The sequence below is a fragment of the Euprymna scolopes genome, chromosome 15 (genome assembly GCF_053919585.1).
Source record: "Euprymna scolopes isolate OS-2025 chromosome 15, ASM5391958v1, whole genome shotgun sequence".
Lineage (NCBI taxonomy): Eukaryota > Metazoa > Mollusca > Cephalopoda > Sepiida > Sepiolidae > Euprymna > Euprymna scolopes.
In genome coordinates, this window is record NC_136496.1 from 44,455,229 (window position 1) to 44,477,629 (window position 22,401).

The 22,401-nt window shown below is 33.8% G+C and overlaps 1 protein-coding gene across 1 annotated transcript in view; it reads left to right on the forward strand.

Annotated features, from left to right (window-relative positions):
* The window catches only part of LOC145293801 (solute carrier family 25 member 32-like), a 155,143-nt gene extending 140,695 nt beyond the window's left edge, over positions 1 to 14,448 (forward strand). The window contains exon 7 of the mRNA XM_080140373.1: positions 13,681 to 14,448. Within this exon, the coding sequence (XP_079996499.1) occupies positions 13,681 to 13,738 (58 nt within the window). The 3' untranslated portion in view covers positions 13,739 to 14,448. The remainder of the gene's footprint in view (positions 1 to 13,680) is intronic.
* The last annotated feature ends 7,953 nt before the right edge of the window (positions 14,449 to 22,401 follow it).

A 22,401-nucleotide genomic window follows, 5' to 3' on the forward strand; every position in this document is an offset into this window, starting at 1 on the left:
AATATTTAACTATAAAATTGTTATTTTGTCCTGATTATCGTAAAAAAATACATGTTATTTGTGCAGATATTTTGCCAAGCGTAAAAACACACTTGTGGGAAGTGATCTATACATTTTAGTTTTATTGGTAATTTAAATCAATAAATATTTATTTTTTTATTATTACTACCAGAAGTGGAAGATTTTGTTTTAAACAAAATCAAATAAAAAAAGATTAAATGAATCGCTTTTTGGCATTGGAAAATAGGCACAAATCTTTTTCGATTTTGATAACCCAAAGAGTTCCGATTTTTCCAACTCTGAGTAATCGTCCCAGCACTAGTTGAAATACTGTGTGAATTTCTGACTAACAGTCAGAAACTCACACAAAAATCAATTTTATTAAATAAATTGTCATTAATGTCATTTTTCATTGAATTTATGTCAAGTTGGATCTCGTAACTGGTACCGCTATTATGTTCTTCTGACTTTACTTATCCAAGGAATTTCTATGCTACTTTGCAATGATTTGACCCCACTCTTTATCTGTGCCTAAACCTAAGCGTAGATTCCATGAGCAAGCTTCTTTCTTAGAACTGCACGCCTATGTAATTGTCTTCCGTTTTTCTGCTTTCCAGCTGACTACAATATGGTTGTCTTCAAGTCTAACGTAAACAAGTTCTTGATGAGCCGTTCCATATAAGTTAACAAATTTACCGAATCTCCATTACTAACGGTTACTATATTGTCCAATTTCTACTGTACACTCTTTAACCCTTATCCTCGAGTGGCCTCTTGGCCTTGATAAGTGGTGATCCCTATGTAAAAAAAGAATTTTTACCTAGAATAGACTCTTTTGTGATAAAAATCTCAAACAACAATAACATCTGTAGTATTAAAAACCCAGGTTATATACCTGGTCGATGTTACTTACTACACCAGCAATGGCTAAAATCAAAAATTAAAGATAACTTTTTTTTCTTTTTTTTTTAAATTTTCTCATGGGCGATTGTTGAATACTGAGTTTTCATGAGATCAAGAAAATCTTGAAGTGACAGAATCCATTTCTGTCCAGTCATAAGAATTGAAAAGGAAATGTTATTTGAAATTGTAAGATAAAGCATTGTTGCAGAAATGTTGAAGGTTGTAGGTGAAATAGGCATTAAGATGATCAAATACTTTGACAAATCAGAACATAAGAGACATTGTTCCGAAAGAAACTTACTACAATTGTGAATTGCTACAAAGGTAAAGGGGAACTTAAATCTTGAAAGTGATTGAGAGATTAATTGAGTAGCAAATAATAAGTCAGATGCAACATAAAATGCAACTTGATTTTGTGCTTGGCTGAAGTATCACTGATTTATTCTGGGACAAATGCAAAAGAAATATTTTAGTAAGAAGACGAACCTGGATTTTGTTTGGTGGATATGGATATGAGGAAAACTTTTGACGGTGCCACGTGATTTTGTTTGGTAGTACATGTGTACATTAAAAACAATTTGAACGTTGTTCAAGCAATGTACAAAAATGTACAAAAATGTACAAAAATGTACAAAAATGCTCAGTCATGTTAAAATTAGCAGCACATTTAGTGACAGCTTTACTGTAGAAGTACATCAGAGATATGGACTGAATCCATTGCTTTTCATTTGTGTCTTAGAGTTTTAAATAAGAGATGTTTTATGCTGATGATTTAGTGTTTGCTTGTGAAACAATGAAATGTTTATTTGTTAAAAGTTAAAGACGAAGTAAAGCTGTGAAAATTAAAATAAGTTGTGTTAGAAAGCCTTCAGAAAAAGGAGCATTTCCATGCTCAGTTTGTGGAAAGAAAGTTGGAAGCAAATCAATTTTTATGGTATTTGTAAACAGTGGAATTACACATAGATTGAAAGATGATAACCAGTTTGTGTGCAAGAGAAGGATTTCTGAAAACAAGGTTATTCGTATTTAGATTCTTCGGACTACAGATTGTTATTTTCATAATGTCACTGTTATCTCCAACCTTCTTCAGGTGTATCTTGTCAAACTCGGGAATCTGCATGGATACCAGATCGAACCCTCTATTTACTTCACGGGTAGAATGCTCTCATTCCGTCAGCTATGTAATTCACAATTGTATTTTTGGTTACCCACATTAAAGATTAAATTTTCAGAAGAATGTCAATTTTTACAAGTACTCTAACCACTGTGTCAGTTCTTGCAGACAATTTGAGTACGAATTTTAAGAATCTTAAACCTATTTTATTTCTTGATGTAAATATCACTATTTATTTCTACATATTATAACTATATATATTACTGTATGTATATTTTATTGCTATCTACTTATATATATAATGTATATATGTAGAATAATTAATAGTTCCCATATCGTGTTAAATTCTATACTAGGTCTACTTAGAAATCGATCATCATCCGACATGTGCCGCTTCTTAGAGTCATCTTACTCTCCACCATTCTTCTGTTTATAACTTTTACTTCACCTGTAAGAGTAGATGGTTTCCATTTTCCTTCCATATGTGGTCAGCTTTTAAATTTCTCCATGTATTATGACTTTTCAATGTCCTTTTAACCTTAGTTTTAATCGACGACATATGTCGCCTTTGTATAGTTTTCCACATTTACATGGAATCTCATACACACAGTTCTTAGTTATGACATTTTTTTGTAGGGGGCTTGACTTGCACAAGATGCTTCTGGAGTCAGATCGCTCCTGAATACTATCCTGATGTCATATGGATTACATATTCTTTGTAGTTTTTTTTTGACAAACCCTTCATGTGCGGTATACAAACTGTGGTGAGTTTTTGCTTTGGTGTTTGGTCCAGATTTCTTAGAGCGGATGTCATACTTTCTGGATAGTTGTTTTGGTGGAGAGTTTCTCTTAAACTGTTCATCTCCTCTTGATATCCATTGCTGTTACTATATATTGCTTTTGTTTTGTTATAGGCAATGGACGATTCCTTTCTTTATATTATATCATCATCACTGTATAGTGACTTGATAAAAAGTAACATGCAGCCTCAGCCAAGATTAAACTCACTACATGAGTTTGTAGTGTAATTCAAATCTTGTCCGCAGCTGAATGCCTGATGCTTCGCCAGAGCTATCAAGGGTATTTTTTATTGTGACGCCATCACTAGATGGGTTGCCTATCACAGCTTAAGAGAGGCCCATCTGCCCTCGAGAGAAGGATAAACCGTGCCAGATGGTGAATCTAGATGCAGTGAGTTTTTTCACGAAAGTATGCACTGACAAGACTCGGACGGTGGTACGGGATAAGTTAACTTGAGATACTTCACTGAAGAAATGCACTTGCATCCCAATTGTCAATATTATATTCTCTGATGATCTCTTAAGATTATATCCTGCCAGTATATGGAGTTGTGTGCAGACTTCATTGATTTGGATACATTCAAAAGAATGAGATTGCTTGGGTCAGTGGATGTAGAACAGTTGAAGTAGCAGAGGAAGACCAAGGAAAACATGAAAAAGTGATAAGTATGCATTTGAAAGAAAGGAGGATAAATAAGATTAGTTTGGAAAGCAATTTCTACAAATCGTCCAACACATGCCATCATGTAAAACAGATATTAAATTTGGCAACAAAGCAGAAAAATATTTGGCTTTTTAATTTATTCTTGTTTGTGAATTTTAAAAGGAGTTATCTCCCCTTCACTCTTCAGGCTTTCCAAACATAAACCTTTTGTCAACTCTTCAGTTTTAGAGGCAGAAAATATAACTCCAAAAACGATTTCCTTATGGTTCCGAACTATCTGGTTAAATTTCTAAAAATAGAATCTTCCTAAAATCTTATGGAAAGGTCAAATTCAACGTCCCATAGTGCAAAGTAGAACTCAGGTGTCAAATTCTTTGTTAAACGTTTTCTTTGCAGTACCAACCCATACACAACTGTAGATTTATTAGACTTTTTATCATTTTGTTCCCTTGGGGGGGAGGGGGTAGAATAATTTCACTAATTAGTTTGAATGTAGCTTTCAAAAAACTTGCATGAAAATCTTCAGTGACAAAAATCTGGACTCTAGTGCATATATGGTGCTTCATTTCATTTCATTTCATTTCCTAATATTTTTCCATTTTTAAAACAAAACATTTTCTTTCCAGGATATTATTCTCTTGTCATTTGACCAAATTAAAATGTCCTAATCTCTAACTTTTTTACATTTTTTTGTTTGTTCACCAGTGTAAATACTCTCTGTTAAAAATGACAAAAACAAATTATGCTTCACCAGTGTTCAGAGTAATATATAAAATTATAGAATATGATCAGTAATTGAATTTTTCATTTATAAATTATCATTTCTGAAGACCTAAAACAAATTGGTGTTGGCTTTATTTTAAATGGGAGATTTCATTTCAAAGTCTTTTCAGGTAGTGGGGTAAGTCTGACTTGCTATTTGATTTCTAATGCAAACATTTCTAAATTTTTTTTTTTTTTTTTTCATAAGGAGAGAACTGAGCTATCGCAACTTAAAAAGAAAATCTTTTCTGATAACATAAAAAAACAATCTTTACGTTTTTTTAATTTCTTACTTTAATTATTGGGATGTAGGTAAACATGTATATTGTAGGCTGCCTAGTATTGTCCGGTTGTGAAATACATTTAAATATGATATTTTAATTCCTGCAGATTTTGTATTTATTGTTATAGATCAAATTCCCTATTAATTATTATATTAGACACATGGTAATGATTTTAAAAATTAAAGAAAATGATTTTGATGTTATCAGTTCGAATTCGAATCAAAACATGCAGCGCTCCAATCTTTGTTGTTATTTAGCACTTCAGTTTTTCTCATTATCATCTGAGCTATCGCCAGATTGATAAAAACATTTTAAATAAAGTGATTCAAAGCTAAAAAATGTATATGTATGCATACGCAGAAGTTAGTCGATTTACTCCTTCCAAGGTTTGACCCCTTAACAGCTATTTCTATAGGCTACAAACCAATTCAAAAGTGTTCCCAAGGTCCAAATACTCTATGTATCAAGTTTCAAGTTTGTAGACTAAATATTCAGAGAGGAGTTTGGTAGAGAGGTTTCACACACACATAGATAAGGCCAGTTATAGGCCTGTGTGTTAGAACGTTTTTGCGCTAAATTCTATGCAATTATGTACAATGTAGAAACTACGGATAAATAGAATCAAGCATAATAGTTAACTGAAACTCATCATCTAATTGGAAACCATAAAAATTAATAATTAATGAACGTTGGTTTTTCAAAGGAATATGCAAATTAGTTAACTTCATGAAGTTGCTCACATATCCATAACTGAGTATATTATGAAGTTCATTTTAATAATTTTTAAATATCAATGTCAGAGCGAAAAAAAATCAACTTCTATAGATAGTAAGTTATGAAAATATATGGTAATTAATCTACAGAGAATTTTCCACATTTCATCCCTCATCGAATCGTTAGGCTAAAATGCATAAAATTCATGTTTATATATTCACGTTTAGTTTAACTAACTGAATAACAAGAAGTATTATGTAAGTATGGCTTCCATATTTTTTTTTTTTTTAAACCAGATATTATAAGATTCACAATATAGGTATTCCCGTTTTGGGTTTTTTATTTTTTTTTTTTTTTTACTCCGTCGTGTCATATTAATGAGCATATTTTGTTGACAAAAAAATGTTACCTTTTTCTTGTTGTTTTTCTTTTGAAATTGTCAATAATTAATGGCCTTTGATCTGTCTCAAGAGACAATGGATAACCCTTGCAAGAGTGCGTGCACATGTAATCATGAAGCAAGGGTTGTGCAATCCCAAACCACACTTTTCCTGAATTGGCACTGCCTGATTCCAGTGGCAAGGAGAAGTCTAGAATGTCTGGAAACACTGCCGAGATAAACAGAGAGCACATACAGCACTCACTTGGTATTTCCAAATGGTCACTCATTTAGTACTGACAGGCTTAATGCCGCTTAATTTTAGTGATCTAATGAGAACCAGTGTGTCAGCGTGCAAGAATATGTCATTGAAAAAAGGCGGGAAAACTCCTTATTTACTTTCTTTCCCCGCGTGAGGGTCGTTTTTTAACGTGGAGAAAAGGAACAAAAATAAAAATTGTCTCAGTCGTGAAGGATTTCTCCTCCACTGACAGAGAACAAGAAATTGAAGTGCAGCATCTGAAGAACAGATACTACACTTTGAAGTATTTATTTGCTCCCCCACCGAGCAAATTAGGCACAAGGCCGATTTTTAAAGTGAGGAGTGAAGGGGAAATGGGGACCAACTCCCCGGGGAGTAGGGAAGCTGGATAGTTACAATTGGTATGAAGGGTTGCCCCTCCATTGACCAAGGTCTTATATGTGGGGTTGGCCCCACATATGGTCTTTGCTTGCAGTATCTGCCGGAACAGATACTACACTTTGATCTTGTCCCGAAGGCCAAGCAGTTCAGTTAGGGCGCTGAGTCAACGGATCATCAAATATAAGGGAGATAACCAGCATAAACATAATAAAAATAAGCCTATTTTGCAATATATAATTTGGGATGCTGAAATAATCATTAGAATAATGAAAGAATGTTAAATGGGGGAAAAAATGATTACACGATTACTGTAGCCGAGTTCCGGAAATTGCTGAAGCAGTTTACGGAAAGGAAACAAGTTAGCGAAGTTAATCAACAAACTTAAAAACAGTGGCGGCTCATGCCTGGAGCTGTGGAACTGCAGCACCCCCAATCATTTCTACTCAATATTATCGATACACGGTAAAAATAATACGTTTATTTTTTCCTTTCTATGTGATAATATATCATATTAATAATAATAATATATATATATATATATATATATATAATCCTGAAGCTTAATGTCGATAACTGTCCCCATATTCATATAAGTATAAAAGTAAAACTTTGCTTGGAGCTGCGAAATTCACAGTTACACATTCTTAGCGAAGTTCGCTTATACGCATGCCCGCTTCAGACGGCGAATGAAAGCTAAGTTGGAACTGTCCTTTTCGCAGTTCCAAACGCTCGTGAAAACCGGTGTTTGCGTGTTTTCGCTTATATTATTATTTTTTTAAAAGGCTTGTTTACAAATGTTTTGTTTTTATTATTATTAAAAAGTGTAAAGTGTTCTTGTAAATAAATATCCACCTTAAAAAAATTCTCACACTTTTAAATGCGATTTAAGCAGACAAAAATATACAATATGCGAAACTTTTTTTTTTTTTAATTAAAAGTGTTCGGGCTTTTTACCCGTAAAGCTACCAACGTAACTAATGTTATTTTTTCACATACGGCTTATTTTGTTTGTGTTTTTATGTAGTTTGAAATCTATTCATTTTGTGGTAGTTAAACTTTACAGAATAAAAAAAATATTTACATTTTTTTTCTATAGAAAAGCGAAGAAAATTTTATTTTTTAAATACATTTTAGTTAAAAAATGTTTTTAAATGTTGCTCATAGTACAAACATGTAAACTTTTTTTATTCTATATTTTATTTACAAAGTAAGTTTAGTTATAAACACATTTTTAAATTTTAAATAAAACTGTTATCCAATAAAACCATTTTTAAATGGTAAACTCCTAACTTTACCATCGTGTGCAAGCAAGTATTTTGTTTTTATGAAAAAATAAATTATTAAAAAATTGTAAATAAAATGTATTTAAAAAAATGTTTTTCGTTTGTTTGCCTGCGGAAAAGCCCATAAAATTTATTTAATCTGTAAAGTTTTAAAGAAATATATTTGTATATTTTTTTATTACTCTGTAAAGTGTACACAATTTAAAATAGTATTTTTTTATTAAAATGTTTTTGCATATTCCTTTTTCGACGGCTTATAATGGCAAAGTTAAAAAATATTTGTATTAAAAAAAGACAATTTTAATGGCAAGCCTATTTTTAATTAACAACAAGCTTTTTATAAATTTTAAATAGTAAAACTTTTTTCGTTAATAAAAATCTGTGACCTAAAAGTTATAAAAGTATGATTCAACTCAGAACTTCCGGTTCAGTTGAATCGCAAAAAAAGAATCACATAAACATTGTATTCCTTCTACCCTAATTAATATTCTACTAATAGACTACTTAGTACTTACCTTTCCCAACACAATTGATATAAAAAAATTTAACCATGGCCTCCTTGCATCCCCAAGAAATAACTTCTGTAACGGTAAGTGAACTTCAACAGATTGAGTTTTCACAGCTGCCTCTCCATGATAAAGTTGAAATTAAGAAAAGAGGCCATTCAACGCCTGATATTCAAATATCTCGGCAGCAGGCATTAGCAACAACAAAGTGTATATTCGTAGCTTTAATTCTGACTGGTACCAACGGAAAAGTTGGCTTTGCGGCTGTGAACTAAAAAAGGCATTGTTCTGCTTTCCTTGTTTGTTGTTTGGGGGTGATGTAACGTGGACAAAAGATGGTTTCAGAACTATTAGCAAAATGAAAGATAGAACTGAAAAGCATGAGAAGTCAAAGAAGCACGTTGACAATGTAGTTTCCCTATCAATTTTGGGGACCTTAAATATTAAAGAAAAACTTAGTGAGGCCTACAGACTTTCAATCAATCATCATAACATGAATGTTAAGAAGAACCGTGAAATTTTATCTAAAATAATAGATTGTATTTTCTTTTGTGGGAACTTTGAAACTCCCTTACGAGGACATGATGAAAAAGATGATTCAGTAAATCCAGGTGTATTTAGAGGATTAATAAATTTTGCATCTAAATTAGATCCAGATTTAAAGAATCACTTAGAAACCAGTAGTGTCTTCAAAGGTGTTTCCAAGACCATTCAGAATGACATACTTGACTGTCTTTTACAAATATACCGTGATGAAATAAGAGCAGAAATTAGCAAAGCTTCCTTTGTAGCTGTCATGGCTGACGATACAACAGATGTGTCTGAACATACACAAATGATCATTGTTTTACGGTATGTCTTGGATGAAAAAATACTTGAACGCTTTTGGGGATTCTTTATTCCAGAAAACCAAACCGCTGATGGAATATCAAAATGTATTCTACAACAATTGGATATAATCCTTCAAGGGAATCGCCAAAAACTGATAGCTCAGACATTTGATGGTGCAAATGTCATGAAAGGCAAAAAAGCTGGTGTTCAGGCGAAAATAAAAGCAGTTTATAGTAATGCACATTTCACTCACTGTTATGCGCATCAACTTAATTTAATAATGAGGAATGCAGCAAGCATTACACGAAATGCTAGAATATTTATCTCTAACATTTTGGCTATTCCGACTTTCTTTTCTAGATCACCACAGCATCTGTCCATTCTCAAGAAGCATCTGGATGTAAGCATTCCACGTCCATCTGCCACAAGGTGGAACTTTAACATACGGACCATAAATAGAGTTCATGAAAATGTTCAAGCATTAAAAAAATGTCTCACTGAAATTCAGTCAACATCATATGTAGATGAAACCGTTGCAGAAGCGACAGGAATTCTGAAATATTTGAACGACGAAAATTTCATATTTTGGTTAGAGCTATTTCATCAAATTATGTCTCATGTTCAAATTATTTATAATCAAATGCAATCTCGGGAAATTAGCATATATAAAGTCAATGAATACATAACAAATTTCAAAACTGCTATTTTAGAGATAAGAAACTCCAAATACTGTGAAAATCCTTCACAAACACTCAAGGATGAAGCTAAAGAACTGTGTGACTATATATCTGTTGATATAACGGACAGATATTCTTCAACTAAACATTTAATACTTGCTAAATTGTTTAACAAGATAAGCTTTGCTAGTTTTAAGAATAAAAAACTACCTACAGAAGAGATATCCTTGACAACTGAAGCATATCCCATGATTGACAAACAAAAGCTTGAAACTGAGTTAGAAATATTTTATAGTAGGTCAGATATCCATGAGTATTGCAAAGTAATTGATCTCCTGAAATTTATTTTGGAAAACAATTTAAACGATGTTCTTAGTGAAATCACAAAACTCATAAAAATTATCTTGACAATTCCCATGACTACATCAGAGGCAGAACGTTGTTTTTCAACTCTGAAAAGAATAAAAACTTTTCTAAGGAGCACCATGGGTTGCGAAAGATTAAATGCACTTGGAGTGCTTTCAATTGAAAAAAAGTTCTTCAGCAGTCATTCAGAAGTTAAGGAGAAAATTATCAATCTTTTCTCACAAATTAAAACAAGAAGAATGGAATTTACTTTCAAATAAATATAATAAGTAAGATATTCCAAATATTTACATCTATTTAGAATTCCTTTAAGTTATTGTATTTTTATACGTGTGCATACGTATAAATTATGTATATTTTTTATGTTTGTTTTATTTTTACACAATATTAAAACAATACGCATTTTTTTTAAACAGCACCCCCACTAATCTTAGGCATGAGCCGCCACTGCTTAAAAATATACCAATGTTAAGTAACCAAATAAACTTATTAATTAACACAAAACAAAAGTAAACAACCTGTTACAATGAAACGGTGTTAATTAAGAAAAATTAAATAAACTTGTTAATTAATTAAGAAAAAATAAACTTGTTAAATAAGAAAAATTAAATAAACTTGTTAATTCAGAAAAATTAAATAAACTTGTTAATTAATCAAGAAGTTGTTGTCCAATTAGCCAAAGAAAAATGCTTCCCTTATGTAAGAGAGAAAAAACCCCAAAAAACAACTCTTTATCTTGTGCAGAATCTTTGAACGTTGTAATTGTTTCCTCTCTTTTTTTAATACATTTGTACATAATAGTAAAACAAAATAAAATAAACTTTAATCAAAGACAGAAATGACTGATTACCTAAAATAAAGAAAAACAAATTTCTTTTTTTTTTCCGTGTAATCGTTTTGTTTGTTTTTTTGTTTTTTTTTTCATTTAACATTCTTTCATTTTTCTACTGATTATTCAGCGTCCCAAATTATATATTGCAAAATATGCTTATTTTTGCTATGTTTATGCTGGTTATCTCCGTTAGATTTAATGATCCATTGACATAAGCGCCCAAGTTAGCAAGTTACCTATTATCCATAGGTAATCAAAAACAAAAATAAATTATTCTTCTTCGTTAATGTAACGAAATGCGAAAATTTAAATATTGAGTTTCAGATGAAATCAATGCTATCTACTACTTAAAAAGTCCCATGAGGAAAGTAATTCATGAGGGAAGTGATTTGTTGTTATTAATTTAGAAAATGTGCGGAATGAATGCGTGTGTGCATAAGTGATTTTTTAGCGTCCGCGTGGCGTGTGTATCATGGTGTTGGCGGTGTTGGCAGCAACGATGTTGTGAACATGAGAGGCATGTTCTCGTTGTGTCGTCGAAGCGAGAAGAAAGAAAAAAAATGAACTCTCTCCGTAGAAGACTGTTTGATGCGTTTTATATATTTTTGGCCGGCTCCAGAACACGATTGCTCCTGCTGACATTTTGGCTTTTGGAAAAGCGTTAAAAAGACAATCTTCTTAATTTTCTCATTAGTTACTTGTGTCACATGATGGTGCTTTCAACTACGTCCGCCCAAAATATGTTCATTTTACTTTTGTTGTTTTGAGAAAAGTGTGTGGGCGTATTTGAAATTGTGTCTTTGCTGACAAAACCTATTTTTTTGTGCGAAATGCGAAGGGAAAATTGAAATGAATAAAAGTTCGTTTTATTTGCACACGAGCGCGCGTGTGTGTGTGTGTGTGTGTGTGTGTGTGTGTGTGTGTGTGTGATGAGTGACTGCACAAATTCAATATTTCATTTTTCGAATTTCGTTACAATAACAAAGAAGAATCAAATATTTCTATTTTTTTGTTTGTTTTAATTTTTTTGTTTTAATGGTAAAATTTGAAATTATCTCTTTCTGGATTTATTTATATCGACCACTTTTCTTCGTGTCGTCTACGTTCTATATTTTAATGGATGACATCAACTTTGTTTTATTTCATTATTTATGATATCGTGGAATCTTCCCAGTTCCGAGGTTTTAGTGGATACGTCATTATCGATGCAAGGGAAATAACTCTTGTTGACTAAAAGATGCATTTTTTTTTTTTTTTTTTTTTTCAGAAGATAATTTCTCTGCAATTTAGAAGAATTGTACTTTTTACTTTAAAAAAAAAGGAAAACTGTGGATATTGTTTTTGTTTTTAATGTTGTTAGATTAATTTTAAAAATCTTATTAAAAACATAAAAGAAAATTGTGACAGCTGGGTTTTTTAATGTAACAAAGTTTATAAAATTAATTTTTAGAAATGTTAAAGTTGTTTTAACATTACACAAAAGAAAGATAGTTACAGAGAAATTAGAATTTTTATTAAAGAAAATTTGATGGCTTTTTTTTTTTTTTTTTTTACATTAAACAATTTTTAAACATTCTGATAGTTCATAGCGGGGTTATACCATGACAACATCAAGAGAAATTTATTCAAGATATGCGCTGGCCTTCTGAAAGGCACAAGAAGACAAACATCTTACCAATAGTGCTATGTTATGAATCTATGGCAGTTAAAGAAAAACCAAAATTGCTGTGCGCACAGATTTAACTAATGTAAAGTTAACTGCACAGAAAAGAGTAGAGGAAACTTACAGATTTTCCTAGATAGCAGAAAAGGGAACACCTCTAAAACTATGCTTGAATGTAAAATGAATGTATACATACAACACCATGATAGAAAGGACCAAAGCCACCAACAGATTTTGTCATGTAGCAAAATAAAGAAGAAACCTATAAAAACTATGCTTAATCCCAAGCTTCTATACATATATGTATATATTTATGCGTTGCACAGAGATGCAAAAGAGATGTTGCTTCATCACACAGAGATGTAGAAGAAACATTATCACACTGCATGAAGATGCAAACGAGATATTGTTGAAACTCTGAAAAATGGAAAATATTTATATCCTAACCTAAATCTAATGTCGCACAGGAACACAAAGGATATTACAATGGCACATGGTATGTGAAAGAACTGATCTTCCACTATATTATGAGGAGTTATTCATAACAGAGAAATCAATGGAAATACCCATTGAAGTATTACAATATCGATCCACTGAAAGAGACGTAAAATTAAAAATTGGATTGTCCTCGATTGTGTCATTGTATACTGAGTTTTCAGTGAATGTCACAACTGAAAATATTATTTCTTTTGGACATTTTATTTGAATACCACGTTTCATTTTATTTGGATACCACATGTTTCATTTTTATTTGGATACCACATGTTTCATTTTATTTGGGTACCACATGTTTCATTTTATTTGGGTACCACATGTTTCATTTTATTTGGGTATCACATGTTTCATTTTATTTGGATATCACATGTTTCTGTCAGCTAAGTATTTTGTGTTTATTATTCCTATCTCTCACCCAGACCCTTTCCATCCCCAATGAACAGCTGAGTTAATTTCTTATGATATTTACGTTTAAACATGTTTCTTATATTTGTATTTGGACTCAAGTAATCATTTTGCATGATATTAAAAAAAGAAAAAAAAAAAAGAAATATTGTTTTCTTTTTGTTCGACCCATTCTTGGCTCGTTGAGTATTCTATGAAGATTCTTTTGGGAAGATTGAATCCTGTTGTGTAATAAAAACATTATCTATCTACCTACCTACCTATATATATAATGGTGGAACGATAAAATTGTCGCCATAGAAAAGACAACATGATTCCATTTCCGTTTGATGAAAACCGGTTTTCTTTTTTTGTTGCAGACCATCTACTAGTTGTGTACAAATCCCAGAAGCAATAGGAGCCTTCTATCATTTCTGAAAGTAAAACAATGTTCAACGAGTGAGATCAGAGATATCCCACTGTACAACTTATGCTCTCTATCGATCCAAGTTATGACAACAGGACCATTGCCAGCACCCTCAAAATGCATCGCTGGATTGCTATGAATAACAAGTACTGATCAGGATGATGAAAACAAAATTTCTGGCCGTGGTTATGGTCTTTGGTGTGGTTTCAAGTGAGGGCCACATCATGCCACCTCACATCTTTGAAGTCAGCTTAAAATTAGCACCAATGTGTACCTGAATGTGTTGAAGAGTGTGGTGATCACCTGGTGTAATCAGGTGGTCGCTGGTACATCCTGGGTGTGGCAGCAGGACTCGGCGCCAACCCACGTCCAAAGAAAATCAGGCTTGGCTTCAGATTTTGTGTCCTTCTCTCATTGGCCCCCTCCTACCCCGTCCTGATCTGTTGGACAACTTCGTTTGATCATAAATCGAGAACATCACCAGCATGACCTTCCGCAACACCAAAGCCAGCCTGATTGCTGCCATATGCCGAGTATTCACCAAGCTCTTGCCAGCATTTGTGGAAAAGGCATGCTCCCAGTTCCAGACCCGTATCGAGGTGGTGATTGATGCTGAAGGCAGCTAGATTAAATAGATGCCAGTCGTATTTTTTAGTTTTAAATTAAAAGTTTTAAACTAAAGCTGTGGTGTTGTTTTCTTTAGGGCGACACTTTTATTGTTCCACCCTATATATATATATATATATATATATATATATATATATATATATATAATTTTAATCATTCAATGAATTTAAATTTTTAAATTCATTGAATCACTAAAATTTGATTTATTTGCTCTATCTTGTATATCAAGCAATTCTTATTTAGGTGGGATAATACTTATAGAATATTACTGCCAGTAATATCTTGTAAATCTTGTAATCACAGGTTTCCATACCAGCTGATTGTTGGATAATTTTATTCTGAAGAGTATATATATATATATATATATATATATATAATCATTGTGTCCTGTCATTTTTGCTGTCTGTGTGCTTCACTTGGATTTTTTTTTTCATGATGATACTGATCTGAATTAAAACAACACGTCATATCGTCCGTAACATCTCATGGCTGACGTATTCTTTTGGTTTTTTAATATGTTACAAGAATGTGGGGAGATACTGCCAATTCTTATAGAATTATAAGATTCTACACAGGGGACTTCCTTTAAATTAAGTTATTGCAGCTCATGTCGTAATAACATATAAATCAAATAAGTATTTGTTTGAATATTCGGTTTCCCTTCTTTTAAGTTGAGAAGTTGAGACATTGATTTCTGAAGTTATACATAAAATTTATATTAAGTTATTTTAGTGAAACTGAAAATACTTTAAATTTATTTCTTGGAAAATATCCGAGAATTGAAAAAGATTTGTGACAGCCATTTTAAGTTAATTTGGAAAACCCCAAATAATAAATATTAAAAGGAAAAAAGTTATGACAAAATGTCATGAAAATGGAATCCAAATGTATTGTAAATTTATTGAAAATATCGGAGAATCAGCTGAATGTTTGTATTTTAATCTGAATGACTAATTATTTAAAAAGTGTCATCGAAATTAATATTTACTAATCTAAACGATAAATGAATAAAAAATATTTTTTAACATATACATGTGTGCGTGTATTTAATTTTATATCTTATTTCTTTATTTAAGAAGAAAAAAGTTATTTGAAAAATATATTATTATTAGATTTAGGTTAGGATATAAATATTTTCCATTTTTCAGAGTTTCAAATAATATTTCATTATTTATTACAAATAAAAAAAAAAACAAGAAAAAAAGAAAAACCGCATGAACTTGAGATTAGCCCAAAATTCCAAGTAACTCTTTTCTATTAAAAACTGTTTTCATTCATTTGTTTTAAGAAGTTGTTTTTGTTTTGACACTTTTGTGCTATCATGAAAATAAAAAGAATAATAAACTTTTATTTCTTACTTTTCTTTTTATAAAGTTTTTTGTTTTAATGCATGAAACAATAAAAATAAAAAAATGCAAGAAATTTTTTATTTTTTTACATTTCTATAAATTTTGTTTTCTGGTTTTGTGTTCCGTTTCATGCATCAACGTATTTGCATCAACTGTTTTTATTTCTGCCGTCTTGGTTTAAGGAGTGCAATTGTTAGAGATTGCCCTCGTTTTTTCCAATGTGCTTTATTTGTAGAAACTTTCCAAAAAATGATCCTTTATGTAGGTTAACTGTTGACCGACAATTTCTGCATCTCCAATGGAAACCATCTTGTTGTCTTCTTTTTATCAAAAATCTATGCCAGTGAGGAAGAGATGTATTTGGGAGTTATTAAGACAACAACAATATGTGTAAAGCAACACAACTTTTGTTAGTGGGACGGGAAATGAGAATGAGACTCATTGGAAGATAATTTATGAGACATTTATGCTGACGACACTACCATTTATGGTAGCACATCTAAGACAGTAAACGACCAAGTTCTCTCCAATTCTCTCTCCTCTGATCTTGAGCACGTAGTACAATGGGGAAAGGAGTGGCTGGTTACTTTTAATGCATCTAAAACCAAGCTTCTCTCTTTACATCATCAACATTCTAATTCACATTTGTCATCAATTGAAATGAATGGCTCTCGTCTTCAGGAGGCCTCAAGTTTTGACAAGCTTCTGGGCTTGACCATTACTCCTGATCTTAAATGGAACACGTATATCAAATCTGTTGCCAAGGCCGCTGGAAAAATGGTGGGATCTTTCTATCGATCCAGTAGATATCTCACTGCTGATGCTATTCTCTACCTATATAAGAGCCAGGTACGTCCAAGGATGGAATACTGTTGCCACATCTGGGCAGGAGCTGCTAGAAAGGACTTGTCCTGCCTTGATAGAGTTCAAAATAGACTTCGTAGCCTCGTAGGAGATGTCCTTTTCTCCTCCTTGCAACCTCTATCTCACAGAAGAGATGTTGCGAGTTTGTCTCTGATGTATCGTTATTTTCATGGAAAGTGTTCAACTGAGCTTCAATCTATGGTCCCCCCTCGCCAAACTTTCACAAGAAACACTCGTCTAGCTGTAAACACTATCAATAATTTCCCCCACTCTTTATCTGTGCCTAAACCTAAACGTAGATTCCATGAACAAAGCTTCTTTCTTAGAACTGCACGCCTGTGGAATTGTCTTCCGTTTTCCTGCTTTCCGGCTGACTACAATATGGTTGTGTTCAAGTCTAAAGTAAATAAGTTCTTGATGAGCCGTTCCATATAAGTTATCAAATTTACCAAATTTTCATTACTAATGATTACTATATTGACCAATTTCTACTGTACACTCTTTAACCCTTATCCTTGAGTGGCCTCTGGGCCTTGATAATGTGGTGACGCCTTTGTAAAAAAAAAAAAAAAAATGGTGATCGACTAAAAATGGTGTCCTAAGAATTAGTTCCCTTGTGTTTATATAAACTTCATACTGGGGAATTTGTCTGTCTGTCTGTCTGTCTGTTTCTCTTTCTCTCTCTCTCTCTCTCTCTCTCTCTCTCTCTCTCTCTCTCTCTCTCTCTCTCTCTGCCACAATCCTAGTTGAAGAAAGGTCAGCTGATGGTTTATTTGTGTTGCATGTGTGATACTCTGCATAATCTCCTGTTCAGCCCCCCCTTACTTAAACTGAAACTCTTTAAAAAATATGATGACAGTACAATCTAAAAATAAACTTAAACTAGGCTTAGAGTCAAACAAATCCAACTTGCCTCCTCCCTTGAGGCTTGCATTCACGAACATCCGTGGGCTTAGAACTAATTTAGCTGATGTAGAAGCATTTCTCCTAACAAATACCCCGGGTATCTTAGCACTAAGTGAGACTAACCTACACTCCTCCATCTCCTCTAACTACTTTAACATATCTCCCACTCTGCCGTAAGGACTCTAACAGACATATGCACGGACTTGGAGTTTACATTCGTAATACCCTTCCCTTGACTAGAGAAACAAACGTAGAATCAGACGATCAAGTCTTAATGTGTTTTAGACTTAACATGCAACACAACATTAGCTACTTTTATTTCCTCTACCGCTCTCCCTCAACCCAGGACTGCACCATAATAAACAAAGTCTCTGACAGCATAGACACAGCACTCTCCCTCGACACTAGCACACAAGTATATGTATTTGGTGATTTTAATGTCCATCACAAAAACTGGTTGGGATTCTCTACTTACACAGACACAGCGGGCAGCACAACACATAGCTTTACTATATCTCGCTCCCTATCACAAATGGTTACGTTCCCGACCCGTTTCCCTGATCAGCAAGAACAACACGCATCACTTTTAGATGTTTTTGACCACAGTTCCCAATGATTGTATAACGAATGCTGACAGCCCACTAGGGAACGCTGATCATGCAGTGATAATCGCCCTAAACTCTAGAGCCAAAACTGAAGAGCCAGTGCTCAAAACAACGAGGTATTATAAAAAGGCTGACTGGGAAGCCATCAGAGATCTTATCAGAGATGCCCCATGGGGAAATATTTTTTCTCTTCCTGCCGAACAGTGCGCAAATGAGATCACTGAATGGTTCAAAACTGCAATTGAAGCACATGTTCCCATGCGGAAATTTTATAGCAAGCCCCACTCTCAATGGTTTACTTCGACTTCCACAACTGCCATTGCTCAAAGGCAGCATGCATACCGCAGATTTAACCGACATAACTCTTCAAACAGACAGAAGTACATAGAAGCTAGAAGTAACGTTAAGAAAGAAATAGCGACAGCTAAAAGAGAATTTACTGAAACCACTAAAAAACGCATCGAAGCACAGAAATTAGGAACTCATGACTTCTGGAAAATCTACAACAGTGTAGTAAATAATGGGCAATCAACAATTTCCCCACTAACCAACAATCACGAGGTTGTTTGTTCAGCAACCGAGAAGGCTAACATGCTTGCCAGTTGGTTTGCCTCAAACTCCACACTGGACCCTCTCAACCAACCCCTGCCTGACTTTCCTATACAGACAGACGCCATGCTAGACGATCTGAAAATCATCCCTGCTCAGGTGCATGTTATCATAAAAAACCTTGACACTTCAAAAGCACGTGGACCCAATCTCATCCCAGCTGTGCTATTAAAAAAGTGCTCAGCTGAAGTAGCTCCAGTTCTCTTCAAACTCTACAACAAATGCCTAATGAGTCTTGCTTTCTGCACTATTGGAAAACTGCTTCTGTGGTACCAGTATTCAAGAATTCTGGCGAAAGAACTGACCCATTAAATTATCACCCCATTAGCCTCCTCCCACTTTTTTCCAAAATATTTGAGACCTTGATTAACCATGCTCTAGTCCATCATCTTACAGATGCTAAACTTCTGACTGACAAACAATATGGATTTAGACAAGCCCGTTCCACAGCAGACATCCTCACTGTAATCTCTGAATATATATACCACTCACTGGACAAAGCCGGGAAGGGCAGAGCAGTAGCTCTAGATATATCTAAGGCTTTTGACAGGGTATGGCATGAGGGTCTCCTCAGGAAAATTAAATCATACGGTATCACTGGTAGAATACTAAACATAATTAAATCCTTCTTAGATAAGAGAAAAATCCAGTTTGTCCTCGACAGTTGTACATCTAAACAATATGATATAAATGCGGGAGAGCCCCAAGGGTCTATTCTTGGACCTCTGTTGTTCCTGATATTCATAAATGACCTCCCCGACAAAATTGCCTCTGAGATGGGTATCTATGCTGATGGCACCACACTCTATAACAGACACGACAAGAAGACGAATGAAAACATATCTAAAGAAATGGCAGAAACATAAGAGGATGACCTCCAATCTGTAGTGGAATGGGGACAAAAATGGATGGTCACGTTCAATGCAGTCAAGACTAAACTAGTTTCATTCAATAATTACAAGAAACCTTCTCTACCACCAATAACAATGGCTAACGGCACTTTATCTGAGAGTACATCTTTCAAACTGCTTGGCCTAACATTCACAGGAAACATGAGTTGGAACAATTACATTGAAAGCATTGCCAGAGTCGCTGCAAAGATGGTAGGCTCTCTCTACCGTGCTAGAAAGTACTAACACCCGAAAGTATCCTGTACCTCTATAAGGCCACCATTCGCCCAAGTATGGAGTATTGCTGTCATATTTGGGCTGGTGCATCTGCTACTAGTCTCTCGCTCCTAGACAAGGTTCAAAAGAGAGTCACCAATCTGATAGACCCTGAACTGGCATCTAAGCTTCAGCCTCTGTCCCATCAATGAAACGTTGCATCCCTCTGCCTGTTCTACAAGTATTTTAATAGTGAATGCTCTGACGAACTGCAGACACTTGTGCCTCCACGACGTAGACACCCTCGACAAATCCGACAGGCAGCTAAATCTCACCCCCACACAGTAAAGATCCCTAGATGTAAAAGATCTTTCTACTCCAGTAGTTTCTTCCCCAGAACCGCTAGACTTTGGAATTCCATTCCAGGTCCCTGCTTCCCCAACTGTACTGATGTGCAGAAGTTCAAGTGTAATGCGAACAGACATTTTGCTGCCCAAATCCCCACATAGTACCCCAGTAGATGTTAGCCCTGACAGTAGCCCCTACACCAAAGTGGCAATGTGCCTTGTTTGAGGTGAAAATGTAATAAAAAAAAAAATATATATATATAAATACCTGTGAAGGCAAAGATGTTTAAATAAGATGCAGCAGAAAGATGTGTCTGTATCCTCTATGATTTACAAGACTTGGTTATTTGCATGATATTCCTCATATGGAGGATTGGGTTGTGGGTGTTGTGCCAGTTTTTCAGCCACCGTCTTATCAAATACCTACTGTTGATTTTATATGCCAGTCTCTTCTGCTTGTGTGGTAATAAAACTTCTCTAAAGCACTTGTGATATTAGGCTGCATTAAGGTGTTAACTTTGGTCAAAATCAGATTGTTCCTGCTTTAATCAGATTTCTGTGATATCAATTTTTGATACTTATCGAAAGCATTCAATAACAAAACCTATATAAGAACATTCCTAGATACACGAAATATATTTGTGTGAAATTTCAAAAATATTGGGCCAGCCGTTTTGAAGTCCAAAGAGAGCAAACTCGCAAAGATACACTCGCAAAGTGCCTTTTATACATGAGTAGAGATATAGATCTGCGTCGCTAGATAAGTTGGTTGTTGACAAAGCATAGGGTCGGATCAGTGAATCACAACTGTGCTGCAATGTTAATAGTTGCACATAATATTAATAGTTGCACATAATATTAATAGTTGTACATAATATTAATAGTTGTACATAATATTAATAGTTGTACATAATGTTAATAGTTGCACATAATGTTAATAGTTGCACATAATATTAATAGTTGTACATAATATTAATAGTGTTAAAGAGCATCTCTCCTCTCTCTCTCTCTCTCTGGCTCTTTCATACTCTCTCTATTTTCTCTCTCTGTGTCTCTATTAGATAGTAGATCGAGAGAGAGAGGGAGAGGGTGGGAGGAGGTCAGAGAGATATTTTTGTAGTTAATCCATGTTGCAGGAAGTGACGTTTCATCTAACCGGATGTCATGTGATACTACGTGGCAAGGTTGGTGAAACGTTGAGTCTCTCAGAAAATGCCGAGCTGAGCAGAAGTCTAAAATGGTTCTCTCCTAAGTAAGGGGGGAGATGCGCGCCCCAGACGTGGGACGTGGTAGGTAGCTAAAGTGGAGACCATCGATGGCGGCATCTGCAGATCATGCCTGGGAGAATAAAAGGTTGAAAACCCAACATCTGTCTTCATCTTGTGTATTCCGGCAAAAACAGCAAGAGAGCTCCACTCAGATGAAGACTCTCCCAGAGCAGCAGAACCAGGTATGAAGCTTTTATAATTAAAACACATAAATCCACAACAAGCGTCCTAACCACTAGACAAACGGTTTAAGGGATCTTGGGTCCCGTTCTCTCGTCTCTTAACACTCGTAATATCTCTCTCTCTCATCGTCGTAAACTTCTTCTCTTCATAAGTAAAATGGACACGTCATCACCAGGGTACCAGTATCCCTCAAGTAAAGTGTCCAAGTCAAATCCTATTTTTCTCCCTCCCTTATGTAACAATAGTTGTGCATAATATTAATAGTTGCACATAATATTAATAGTTGTGCATAATATTAATAGTTGTGCATAATGTTAATAGTTACACATAATATTAATTGTTGTGCATAATGTTAATAGTTACACATAATATTAATAGTTGTGCATAATATTGATAGTTGTGCATAATATTTATAGTTGTACATAATATTAATAGTTGTGCATAATATTAATAGTTGTACATAATATTAATAGTTGTGCATAATATTAATAGTTGTGAATAATATTAATAGTTGTACATAATATTAATAGTTGTGTATAATATTTATAGTTGTACATAATATTAATAGTTGTGCATAATGTTAATAGTTGTGCATAATGTTAATAGTTGTGCATAATATCAATAGTTGTGCATAATATTAATAGTTGCGCATGATATTACTAGTTGCGCATAATATTAATAGTTGTGCATAATATTAATAGTTGTGCACAATGTTAATAGTTGGGCATAATGTTAATAGTTACACATAATATTAATAGTTGTGCATAATGTTAATAGTTACACATAATATTAATAGTTGTGCATAATGTT